At 45.5% G+C, this 13,256-nt stretch overlaps 1 protein-coding gene across 3 annotated transcripts in view; it reads right to left on the minus strand.

Annotated features, from left to right (window-relative positions):
- RNF145 (ring finger protein 145) overlaps positions 1-8,374 on the minus strand; it is a 59,631-nt gene extending 51,257 nt beyond the window's left edge. The window contains exon 1 of one of the 3 annotated variants that reach the window (XM_053377140.1): positions 8,030-8,374. Coding sequence is in view for 1 of the 3 variants with exons in the window: in XM_053377139.1 (XP_053233114.1) it covers positions 7,042-7,050 (9 nt within the window). In the remaining 2 variants the exon portion in view is untranslated. Of the gene's footprint in view, positions 1-6,834; positions 6,921-7,041; positions 7,268-8,029 lie in introns of those variants that run through there. The other 2 variants (XM_053377139.1, XM_053377137.1) reach the window with 2 other exon arrangements.
- Positions 8,375-13,256: the final 4,882 nt, after the last annotated feature.

The raw sequence follows: 13,256 nt of genomic DNA on the forward strand, positions 1-13,256 counted from the left end.
AAAGCTAATCGCCAAATGGCACCTTAAACCTAGGTTACGGCTGCCAGAACAGAATGTCTAGGCACTTTTTTGCTTCTTTCAGTGGAATTTTTAATTATTATTAATTTCAATTCTTTACCACTTTATATTTAAAGGAAAATTCTCAAAGTGGCTTACAACACATTAAAACATCAAATAAAACAAATTCAAGCTTCAAGGAAAATAGTTCATATCCTTCTCTAAATGACATTTTGCTTTCCCATATTTATTTACCTACTTAATTTACCATATTTTTCCGTCTATAAGACGGGGCATCAGAATTTAGAAAATAGGGGGGATTGAGGTTTGGGAGAGGATTATTTGGGGGGAATGCCGAAAATCGCTCACCAGCCAGAACACAGCACACAACCGCTCACATCGCAGCTGCCTGATCGCCGCCATTAGCCCTCCTGCTTGCTGCTCGCGTTGCAGAAACCACCTATCAGCTCCCTGATCGCCGCCAGCAACCGGCAATCACGCTCCCGCTTCCTGCGACAAGGGCAGCTGTCTATTGGCTGCCGCAGCGGCAAGCAGGAGGGCTAAAGGCGGTGATCAGGCAGCTGTGATGCGATCGGTTGTGTGCTGCATTCTGGCGGGTGAGCGATTTTCGGCACACACCCCCCCCACAATCAAGCAGCCAATCGCTGCTTACAATCCGGGCTTGTGCCAAAAAACCATTCGCACGTCCCCCTCAGCACTACCCATATATAAGACGAGCCTTAATTTTGAGCCTCATTTTTGGGTAAAAAAAGCTTGTCTTATACATGGAAAAATACAGTATATAGCTGTCCCATAGCAGAAGTACTCTGAGAAAACAGTGTGATATAAGACTAGAGTATCAGACTAGGACCTGGGGGATCAGGGTTCAAATCTCCACTCAGTCCTGAAGCTCACTGGGTGACCTTGGCCAGCCTCTGAACCTACCTCACAGGCTTGTTGTAGGGATTAACTAAGGAGGGGGTGAACAATGGACTCCTTGGAGAAAAAGGCAGGATAGAAACGCAATAAATAAGCTCTTTTGCTTACATTGATACTGAAAATAAAGATTCCAAATTCAGTTTTGATTTGTACGGACAAAAGTTAATTATTTTTAACTCCAAAATCTGCTATCAAAACTTCCTCTGCCAAATCAAGGTAATCAAGTCTCCACTTCCTCGCCCCTTTTAAAATTTCTTAATTTAGCTGGCTCACTAAAAGAGTTACAACCCTGTAAAAAGGGGGTGGGTGGGTGAAGTTTGTGCAACCAAGTCCCTTGCAAACATATTGTATCAAATTGCTGAAACATACAGATAAAATCCTAATCTACCTTTTTATTATTTTATTAACACGCCAGGTTGCACTAAAGATTGCTAAGCCTTTTCTAGGTCTTTTCTAGTCAGTTATGGTATCTTAGAAAAGAGCTAAAGGTATCATAATTTGCTATTCTATAGTTACCCCTACGCCTGGGCTTACCTTGAGCATTTGCTAATAGATAATCCCTTTGATTTCTGCAAAACAGACTGCTATCAGGGTAGGATTTTAGAGCTTCAAACCTGGAAATATTTATTCCAACATCTACATTCAAGCCAATATTATGAAGTTTCCCGCCTTGTCTGTTGAAGCATATCTATATATAATTAGGATAGGGTGACAAAGGCGGAAATCTTATGGCTTGAGAACTTCTGGCACCTTCCTCTCAAATTGTCTTTTCCAGACTGCAATTCCCTTTCTCTAGTACAGGGAATGAATATCTAACTTGCCATTAGAATGGGTGGGTGGCAAGGGCTTCCTTGGACAACTTTTTAATTCAAGTTTTCTGTCAGCAAACATATGAATTAGAGACCAAACTTTATCCCACACATCTCGATCCTGAAAGATTAATGCGACACTGCCTACCTGGTTACAGTTAGACAGGTATTCACAATTGACAGGCCAGAGGCAGAGGGTACTTGCTCAGGCTGCTCACAGTCATGACCCATCCAGCCTCAGAAGATCTGTGGAGTTTCCTAGGGGCTCCAGAGAATGGGGGAAAGGCTCCCCCCCCCCCCCTCACAGCTCTTTCTTCACCCTGTCCTCTCTTCCTCCTCCAGCTGCTTTTCCATGCCTCCTTGAATTTCAGTTCAGATTCTGCTGGATTTCTTCACTGACCAGTTATGAACATCTGTGGAACATCTGGGGGCCTCTTTCTAGAAGAATCACCACTGGAAATATGACTTTCCCACTCATTCACTACCTTTCCAAGTGTGCTTATTAATCCATCACCCGCTGCCTTTTCCTCCTGTCTGTGCTTAAGACCTATCCGCATCTTGATGTACCTCCAAACTATCACCAACTTCAGTTTCTTGTCTGGTAGGTCTCAACTGTGTCAGAATTCCTGCCTCCACTAACCCAACTAGTGCACCAATTATGGCATTCAAACCTTTCCCAGTGCATCAATTCTGCTCAATATTCCCTCTACTGTTTGTTTTATCAAGAGACATTGGTCACACCAAAGTTCCCACAGCGCAGCTGTTTTAAAGCAGGCATTATGTGGAAACTCAATGGAACCTTGGCCAGTAATCTTGCCACTGCATTTTGGACATTTTTGAGCTGTCTTCAAGGCCAGCCCCATCTAGAACATATTGAATAATGAAATCTGGACATTTCCAGAGAATGGAGAACAGCAGCCGTGTCATTTCTGTCCAAAAGGGGCCGCAACTGGCATTCACAGCCACCAAGGATGAGCCTTCAGTGTTGAATCTAGCATCACCCCCAGGCTGAAGACCTCTTCCTTCAAGGGGAGTACAATCACAACCAGGACAGGAGGTTCCTACCTCCTGGACATGAGAACTTGGCCCCCCTAAAATCTCTGTCCTTTCAGGATTCAACTTCAGTTTGCAGGGCCAAATCCTGCCTATCACCGCCTCCAAGCATCATTACAACACCTCAATAGCCTCTCCGGATTCAGATGGAACAGAGATGCAGAGCTGGATGTCACCGGCATATTGATTACACTTCTCACCAAATCTGACGACAGTTCCCATAGGCTTCATATAGTTAAATTGCATGAGGGACAAGCTGGAACCTCATCGGATGCCACAGGACAGCTCCCAGGGTGCTGAACAGCAGCTTCCCACCACAACTTTCTGGAAATGGCCCCGGAGGTATGAGCGGAACCACGGAAACACAGTGCCCTCAACCCTCATCTCCCTGAGACGATCCATGGTCAACAGTCTCAAAAGCTGTCAAGAGATTGAAGAGAACAAGCGGGGTCACACTCCTTCCATCTCTCCCATCAACCAGTGAGACTGAGATAGTTTCTGTGCCATGACCAGGCCTGAAGCCTAAGTAACCAGTTTCTGCAAGCATGCCTGAAGCTGGACCACCATCACCTTCTGGACCAGATGGGCCATTGGCCTGATTCAGCAGACTCATCTTATGTTCAATAAATAATGAAAAGCAACCTTGAAGTGGCTGGCAATCTAGAGAAGGCACTTTAGCAATCTGAAAGCTCCTGCTTTGACCATGCCTTGCCAAGTGAGTGAAAAAATGACAGGTCTCCAGGGACACTACTCTTGACACCTTCCTTCCAGTGAAAAGAAGGCAGCTCCATGAAAGGAGCTCTTAGGGCAGCTTCTCATGTGGTATTTGGAAGATGTCAGTGTGTTATCTCCACGCCTTAAAAGGAGTGAAAGTTCCACATGAGAAAGGCAACACTCAGGTCTGCATCCACAGACATTTAGATCTGTCCTTGCAGATGTCTCGCAAATACACCTTCTCAAAAGAGTTGGCCCACACTTAACTTTAGTGGGCTCTCTGGCACTTTTATACGATTTATCCTGCAAGCACAGGATAAATCAAATTAGTGGTACAATATTTCTAAAGCGTTTGTGGGGGGGTATTGTTTTCGTTTGTTACCATGCTGTGTATTTTTGTATGTGTGTTTTGTAAGCTGCTCTGTGATTTTCAGATGAAGGGTGGCACAGAAATTCAATCAATCAATCACTCAATCAATCAATCAGAGGCAGTTTGTTTTCCTTTGATCTCATCATTCTCCCCACCCCCTTTCGTATCCTGTCTTATTAGACTGTGCACCTTCAGGCAGGGGCTGTCCTATCTTTTAATAACTGCACAACACTTAAAAAAATTCAGACACAATAACAACAACAACAACAATAATAATCATATGCCACCCATCTGACAGGGTTGCCCAAGCCACTCTGGGCAACTTCCAACAATTTATAAAAACCACCGTAAAACATCCAACATTAAAAACTTCTCTGTACAGGGCTGCCTTCAGATGTCTTCTGAAAGTCTTTATTCAACAACCACCTCTCTAGGTGAGAGAAGTGGGGGGGGGGTGCCCCAAGATACCTATGTAACATATGTAGTGCAAGTACAGCACATTCACAAAAGCAGTAAACTGTACCAGACATCCGGCTGAAACAATACCGAACTAACTCAAGGATACAAATCTGTGCTGTGCTTCCGGGTATCTAAAGCAGCTTTTCTCAGCCAGGTGCCTTCTACATGTTTTGAGCTACAAGTCCCATCAGCCTTAGTAAGTATGCAATGCTGTGTGGGGCAGAAGTGAGTTATAGTCCCAAACACCTGGTGGGCACCCAGTTGGGAATCTCCAATATAAGCGTATATATATTCATACATAGATGACTTCTAGAATATACGTTTGAGAGATCTGTTTTTTTACAGACACTACGAAACTTGTACTGGATGTAAAAATTAATAAATGCCACCAAGTTCCAGTAGAAGAAGGTAAGGATGCCAAGTTCAGCCGGTGTACAATACAGTTCTGATCCTACAAAAACTGAAGTGGTAAACTACTTTGGGGCTCCTCACTTTATACGTATATCAGTAAATTACTGGTTTTGTTCATCCAACTTTTACTCAGAGCAGACTGAATGAAATTAATGACCCTGACTAACTTAAATCCCATTAATTTCAGTGGGTCTACTCTGAGGGAAAGCTGGATGAATAAAATCCTATGCAAATCTGTACAAGCAGAACGCAAAGCTATTCCACAGAATAAATAATATGTTAAATTAAGTGTATTATTTGCATGAGAAAATCTCATGGAATTTCGGCGACTGTAAACACAGCACACGCTGAAGGACACCATCGTCACACATTTTTACTACTCAAGACAAGTACACATTAAAGTTGTATTTGGTTCCACAGCTTTTTTTAAAAAAATAAATCACTGCAGTCAGGTATTTGGAATCAAACATTGTGTGATGGTGTCATGCAGAGTACTGGTTGAAAAGAGCAGCTGGAATATAAAGCATCAATTGGGCTTCTAATAGTTTGAACTACCAATAGACAAGCTAAAAAGGGCAAAAGGCAATAATTCAATGGATTTTGTGCTGTGTTTACTTAAAGCAGACTATAAAGTAACACACCTTTTTGCAGCACTTGTCAGTTCTGCAACATATTGATTTATCTGCAGTTCTTAATTCCCACCCCGGGACATGAGATATTAGGGGGGAACTGAAACGAGTGATTTGCATCACTTTCAAAAGGGGACAGGGGAAATCCCTCTCTGGTATACTTGACTGATTTCAGTTCACTTCTGACATCAGTTTCTTCACTCACTTTATAAGTGTATATAGTACTGTGAAGCAGACAGAAAGCTATGTTGAAAGATGTTCACATTTCTGCTAGAAGAAAACCTGGTTACTCTGAAAGACATTATGTCACGCAGTAGTGTTAAAAAGCACACAGTTGCCTATTCCCTGCTGAGTTGCCAACTTTTTTTCCAGCAAGGCCCCTGTGCATTTAACAGCTTTAAGACAAACAGAAATGCAGTAGGAGATTACTTTTCCTGTATTCCACAGATAGTTTCTGAATATTCTTTTTTACAAGCTATGCCACTGTTAGAAATACAGGAGCTTTGTTCAAGAAAGTGTTGGCAACCCTATTTCCAAATCACTTTGTTGCAAATATATTCCTAACAGTATAACTAGAAGCCTGTCAGAATGCCTACTCACTCAAGCATGCCATTGATCACAATTAAAGAAGCCAATTTTTATTTACCAAAGTTAAACCATCCTTTTCTTATTACAGCTTTCGTTAACAATGTGGTTTTGATTTAATCTGCAGCCCAATCCCAAACTGGACAAAAGCCCACTGAATTTAGTGGAATTCTCCCCAAAATTATATAGAGAATTGCAATTTTACACTCCACAATAAGTAAAATCAAGAGGAACTATGTACATCAGATCTGCAGTACAATGCCAGCACGTTAACTGTGTTAATTTACAATAATGTATGGAAAATTAACCTCTTTGCCTCTTCCACACAAAATAGTGAGCTTTAAACACATCTCTTAACAAAAATTGAAGCTGATCACAGCCAGAAGAATCGCATAGCTTATAAACGAAATTATTGTCAGAAGTCTACCTTAACGAGAGCAAAATCTGCATGTGATCATAACGAAAAGGTTAGCATACTAAGGTGTTGGGTTTTTAAAAAATATATAATGCGCAGGAGTGGAGCCTGTTAAATTATCTTTAAAGTCACGTTTTTCTCCAGCCCAGCCTGTCTCCCTAGCACACACACTCCTTTCCTGTACTTGCCAGAGGACAAAGTAATACCTGACAGGGAGGCAGATTTACAATAGCTACCCATCTGTCAAGGCAAACTGCAGCTCCAAAGAGAAAGATTATTATTATTTTTAAACCCAACACACACACACACACACACACACACACACACACTCTCTCTCTCTCTCTCTCTCATTGCAAGCTTTAATTTAAGGTGCCTAAAAGAATCAGGTTAGGAGGGAGAGGTGCAGGCAAACTGCCCTGCTCACCAGACTGAGAAAAGGGAAATAATTCTTACATAAGCATTTGCTTTACAACTGGACCTCTTCAGACTCCCCGCTTCCTTCCTTCCTCTCTCTCTCTCTCTCTCTTTAATACCGAGTTTCACACACAAAATGGGACGGTTTCGCAGCAAAGCATGCCTCGCTGTAAAAAACAAAACAAAAACGCTCGCGACGACTGACCATAAACAAATAGCCATCGTCCATACTCCAATCCGACATACCTGGGGCATGCCATTGATCTCGACAGGCCTTTAATTCCTCGTAACCAGTTCTGGATCTAGGGCTAACTCGGTGGCAAGACCAGTAAGGTGAACAGACCGAAAGCGTTTAAGGAACCGGGAGCCGCAAGTGCCATTGCCAAACCTCAGCACCCAGGTCACCACCCTGGGTGAGGTTAGGATCCCACCGCAAGGAGCCGACGCACTCTTTGGAAAGCCAGTTCTCCCTAACTCCCCTGGCCCTTCCACTCCCCCGCACCTCGCTTTTTATTTCGATTCAGCACTTTCCATTAATCTACAACTTGCTGCGGAAACCCCCCCGCACCCTCCCCTCCTGCGAGCTCAGCTGCGTCTGAACTCTAGTAACCCCTCCAAAGCTCGCTGCCAGACCCAAGCGGCAGCAAAAGCAGCCTCCAGACCTGCGCGCAGCAAGGAAAAAGGGGGCAGGGCGGGGAGAGGGGGGGGCTTCCCAGCATTGCTCTTGAAAGGGGGAGAGAGAGGCTGCAATAACTCAAAGGCACTGTGCAACTCTCCCATGAATTTGGCGACGTATCGTGGCAAATGGGGAGGGGGTGTTCGGAAGGCCTTTAAGAGGATCCAGGCAGGGAAGACCCCCCCCTTCTCAGTCACAGCCTCCCGGCCTTTTAAGCTGCCAAGCCAGGAGTTTGGGTGGGAAAGGGCCATAATAAGAAGGTGGGAGGGGATGGAGGAGGCCCTTGTTGGGAGGGAAGATCCTCAGGAAACGAGAGGCGACGGGGGGGGGGTAAAAAGACGGGCAGATCCGGAGAAGAGGGAGGCGGTGTTGGCAACGTGGGCGAGGGTTAGGAAAGGTTCCGGGGGAGGGGGTGACCAAGGAGGAGATCGGGGAGCGGGAGGGGATCTCCGAAGGGCCCCGAGGCTCCGGAGAAAGGGCCGTTAGGAAGGCTGGGGAGTGGGCATGTTGAGCGGGGGCGGGGTGGGGATGCAAGCGGCTCGGGCGCTTCTCCATCACCTGGGCTGTGCGATCCGCCTCCGCCCCAGCCGGGGGGCTTCGGATTGTTCCGCTCGCTTGTTCGCCCGCTCCTCCGCCGCCTCCTCCTCCTCCTCCTCCGCCTCCTCCTGGCGGCTCCTACAGCAGCTGCCAAGGCTCCATGCCCGGCCTGCGTCGGCTCAGCGGCACCCGATCGGCCTCCACAGGCAGCAGCATCGTCGTGGTCGTGGTCCGCCTGCCGGCGAGCGCGGCTGCCCCATTAGCAGGCGGCCATGGGGCCCTCCGCGGTGCTGCGCTCTGCGCCTGCAGCCAGTTCCCAGAGCAGCCCGTCCGTCCCCCTCCTCTAGCCCTTGCCGGCGGAGAGCGCATGCGCCCGCCCCGCCGAAACAAAAAGTCGCCGCTGCTGCTGCTGTCGCGGCCGGCGAACTGCTCGGTTGGCGGGCGGGCGGGGGCAGGACGCGGCTGGCTCGCCCTCTCCTGGGCGCCTCGGAGCTTGCAGGTCCCTTTCCTCGCCCGCGGGGCCAGTCCAGCCGCTCCGCGCGGGAGCGGAGCCCAGCCAGCGCGGCCGCAGGTGGCCTAGCTTGTCGCGAAAGGCGGGATGGAAATCCGGCGGAGAGAGAGAAGGTTCCCTCGGGGAGATCCCGCTGCCTGATTCTAGCTGCTCAGGAGGAAGCCCCGTTGTGTTCGGGGACTTCCAAGTATAAATCGAGGATTCATAACCCCAACTATATAAATCTAATAAGAAATGGTATTCCACGGCTTTATAAATGTGTTCGTGGGGGCGTTATTGTTTTGCTGTTTTCGTTTTAACTACAGTATTTTTTTTTACCTTGTTTTTTTACCCTATGAACCGCCCTCGGTAATATAAATCTAATTAATAATAATAACAATCACCTAGGAATTTAGGATTGTGGCGAAATACTATAATTGCCTACTAAGAACTAACAAATTATAATTATTACTCCACCTATCTGACTGGGTTGTCCCATCCACTCTGGACGGCTTCCAGAATAATATAAAAACACAGTGAGACATCAAATATTAAAAAGTAAGCCCTCTGCGTTCCAGGGGGTGCTTTCTCTAGTCCAGGATCAGGTGCAGACCTCCTAAGCCTGTCCCAAGGTATACAGTATTAGGGGTTTTCTGGAAAAGAAGACGGTCCTTTTACGGACAATAGCAAAACTTCCCCTTAGGACCCCCCCCCCCAGCCTGGCCTGATGCTGCGTCAAGAAATGAGATGGGCACTGCTGGGTAAGGTCAAACCCACCCAGTTCACTCATCCAAGCCTCGGTAATGCAAACCAGATCATTCTCTTTGCTGGTGATCCAGTCCTGAATGATCATGGTGGACTGCTCTGGCATTCAATAGCAGCACAAACAAGGGAGGCTTGGTGGATAGCCTACCAGTATCTCTAGAGGAAGGAACAGAAATCAAACGATTTCTAACTACCCATGTGGTAGTTAGCCTCTCCACCTGAACCCTCACCCGCTGAAATTGAGGAAGCATCTTAGCAATTCCTAGCTACATGCCCAGCAAGACACATTTCAGCATTCAACAGCCAAAGGCAGTTTTAAGGTTGCACACCCAGTGTGCTTGAGCTGGGCACTGTGCTGCAGGGACCACTACAATGCTGTAGAACAAAGCGCGAGAGGCGGTCACATAGGGCGCCACTGAAATTGGAGAGCCCCAATTCCACCACTGCGATATCAACCTATACTGTACTTAAGAGCCACAGATATCAAACTAAGGCCCCCGTAATAAGTGCATCCCACTCTGTCAGGAGAGGAAAAAGTCCCCTTCAGCTCTCCTCCCGTCTCTCACTCTGGGGAAGCCCCACTTAATCAAACTTTCCCTCAACCAGACTTGTCACCCGTAGTGCTTAGTCTATAATCCCACAAGTAGGTACACCCCTATGTCTTCCCCAAGTGGCAACCCCACCACGTTGCAGAGCCTGTTTGTAGGTCCATTCAGACAATGTCCCACACTGCAATCGGCACAAATACTTTCATACCTACTGATTTGAATATAAGGACATTTGAATTATTGGAAGCTCAGTTTTGACCTGTTTGGATCAGTTCCATCTGACGATCTGAAGTCCAGTGCTGAAGTAGGTCCGTTTTTAATTAGCCGTGGTGACTTCTTGAAAACAGCTAGTTTTGCAGTGTAATGCCTACTCGGAAAATTTTTTTAGTTCAGTCAGACTTATACCCAAATAAAGATGAGCTTGCCACCTTACAGGCAATAGTAAATACCAGGTTTTACTAGGAAAGTGAGAAGAAAATAGAGTGTCTTGTGGCACCTTATAGACTTACAAATTCATTGTGGCATAAGCTTTTGGACTACAGTACACTTCATCAGATGCAACAAGTGTTACCATGAGTTGCAAGCATGTGTATGCATGGTTGTGGGGAGGGGAAATATAAAGAGGGAGGTCAGAAGGCACAGAAATGTGGGCAACGTCCTGCTGGAAAATAACTTTTGGCTCAGCATGATGTGCAAAGTGGGACTATGTGGCAGCCATTCCAATGAGCTTCAGAGCAGAGAAGCTGCTGGGCTGTTCCACTGCTTTCTGCTGACAGACCAGCTGCCTGTGGCTCCCCCTCAGTCTCCACCTGGCAGCAAGTCTTCCACCAGGCTACCTGAACTTACTCCATCCCTGCTGGTCCTTAACAGGTCTGTGGCCTTAAGATTTCTGAGCTTGGGTTCTTGCTCCTTCACATCCCTTTTTCCTGGTGCCTGCGTCATAACTTTTAGATGATAAGCTGGGGGGCAGGGATTGCCTAATTACTGTTTTTTGCAAGCTCCTCTTGAAGTCTTTTTGGTTAAAGGCTGGGGTTTTTTTCCAATTAGACAATGTTAATGAAGTCTCTTGTTTCCTATTTAGTGGAAAGTTATTTGAGGATGTGGGTTTGAGCTCTCCCCCTCCCTTGCTGAATCAAATACAAATCTGAATGCAAAGCAGATTTCGTCGCTATGTTTAATTTGTGGGGAGCACTTTAAAACCATACAAATGTGGTATATAAATGCTCAGTGATGCTACCACTGTTTCTATTATTATTATTATTATTATTATTATTATTATTATTATTATTATTTAATGTTTTAACATTTTTATTTTTGTTATATGAATAACATAACTAAATAAAGCATTACAAGCATAGAAAACACAGAGGACAAAGAAAACATTCAAAAGCATAGATATGTACCTAAAATTTAAACACAAAAGGTCAAAAGTACAACGAAGCATTCCAGACCTCAAGAGATACTGTCTGTAACTGATATTGTAGATTGTTGCTGTTAATATATATAAAATAAAGTTCCACCAAATTGCGCTTAAAAAGTTTCAATGCATTTCCACATCACTTTCCAACCACCTTAAGTGCACACCTCAAATCCTTACTACAAAATAGTGGCTGTCTGGAGACACCTTTCATTCTTGTGCTATCTTTCCTCTGGAACTATTATAATGCTGTATTTATACTTTTAAAAAAAATTACCAAAGATTTCTTGATTTACAAAAACACGTGCATTTTCTCTTTTTTCAAGCTGCGTTTCCTACAGATCAGTTTCATTTGTTGTGAGACATTAGTGTTACATACAATATTGCTTCTATTCTTATCATTACTCTAACAAAGCAACAGGTTTAAGGCCAGCAGTGTAGTACTCGCACTCTCTCTCTCTCTCTCTCTCTCTCTCTCTCTATATATATATATATATGCGTTGTGAGCTGCTTTGTGGACTCCAGTCAAAATGTAGGATATGAACCTTCAAAACAAAGTAAAAAAATAAGTATGCGTTCAGGTATATCTCTCACCGTCTTTTTTCACGTGTGCCTGTTATCTCCAAAAGAAGATACAGCGGTACCTTGGGTTACATACGCTTCAGGTTACAGACTCCGCTAACCCAGAAATAGTATCTCGGGTTAAGAACTTTGCTTCAGGATGAGAACAGAAATCGTGCTCCAGCGGCGCGGCAGCAGCAGGAGGCCCCATTAGCTAAAGTGGTGCTTCAGGTTAAGAACAGTTTCAAGTTAAGAACGGACCTCCGGAACGAATTAAGTACTTAACCCAAGGTACCACTGTACTGTAGATAGATCACAGAAATTGAGACTAAAACATATAGTTGTATTGCATATGTCCAGTGCACATGATATGTTCCACACTTGGTAAGCACCCATTTGATAACCAGTGCCCTATCACATGGACAGTATTTTCTACATTGCTGACAATGTGAACTTAAAAGAGGCAAACACAACTGATCTATTTCTCCACTTGGACAACCTTCCAGGGGCCACATGTCAGTAGTGGGCAGGGGCACCAGCAAATGTGGGTGGAGCAACAGATATAAATACCATCTTTGCATGGTGGGCTACTTTCTCTTTATCCTCCATCTGGGCAAGCAAAGGGCAGGATCCGAGTTCAAAAATACATTTCAGCCAGAGAAAAACACTCAAGGAGGGTGTGAAGCAGGGGACCAGTGAGGGGTGTGGTCTGGAGAGAGTTTGAGGAGGCCGGCGTTTCCATGAGGCCAGGCAAAGCAATTTGCCCCAGTAGCAGATCCGACCCTGCCACTGTACTGCTGCTAGCCCCTCCCTGGCTTCAACTATGCCACAGTGCTCTTGCATTTCCCGTTAACGCTGTGCCCTTGCTGCTGCATAGTTCTGGCAGCATGGGTGCATCTGTGGGTGAAGATGCAGTTGTGGTGGCGAGGCTGGCAGGCCGTTGGCAGAGGGGTGTTTCGCCTACAGCAGCAAAACATCCTAGGCCGCTCCTGATCCTCTCCTAAGAGAGGCTTGAAGAGGCACATGACTCTCAGGCCAGAGTGACTCCCCTGGTGCAGGAGATTACAATGAAGGGGAAAGTAGGAAATTCAAGCAAAGCTGTGCTCCTCTTCGACAGCAATGAAGTGCTGTCATAAGCTTTTGAAAAATACATTGTTTTCCTTTGAAGGATATGATTTTTTCAAAAACCCTCCAGCATTGGAATGCGTGGCTCTCCTTTCTATTTGTTGCTGTTTAAAGGAGCGGACAGACTTCCCCTCCCACAGCAAGAATAGACCTCCTGCAGTCAGATTCCTCCCCACCCCCCAACCATTTGTGTTTGAACAGTTGTCATGCTATAGCTGGAGGACGGAGTCCTAGTGCAAGGATAACTGCAAAAATGGAAGGCGATCACGCCTAAACACACACACACACACTTTTCTTAAAGTCATATGCAGTTTGCTTGCATGGATGCGCCAACATTGTACA

Source organism: Podarcis raffonei, chromosome 2 (assembly GCF_027172205.1).
Source record: "Podarcis raffonei isolate rPodRaf1 chromosome 2, rPodRaf1.pri, whole genome shotgun sequence".
NCBI classification, from domain to species: Eukaryota; Metazoa; Chordata; class Lepidosauria; order Squamata; family Lacertidae; genus Podarcis; species Podarcis raffonei.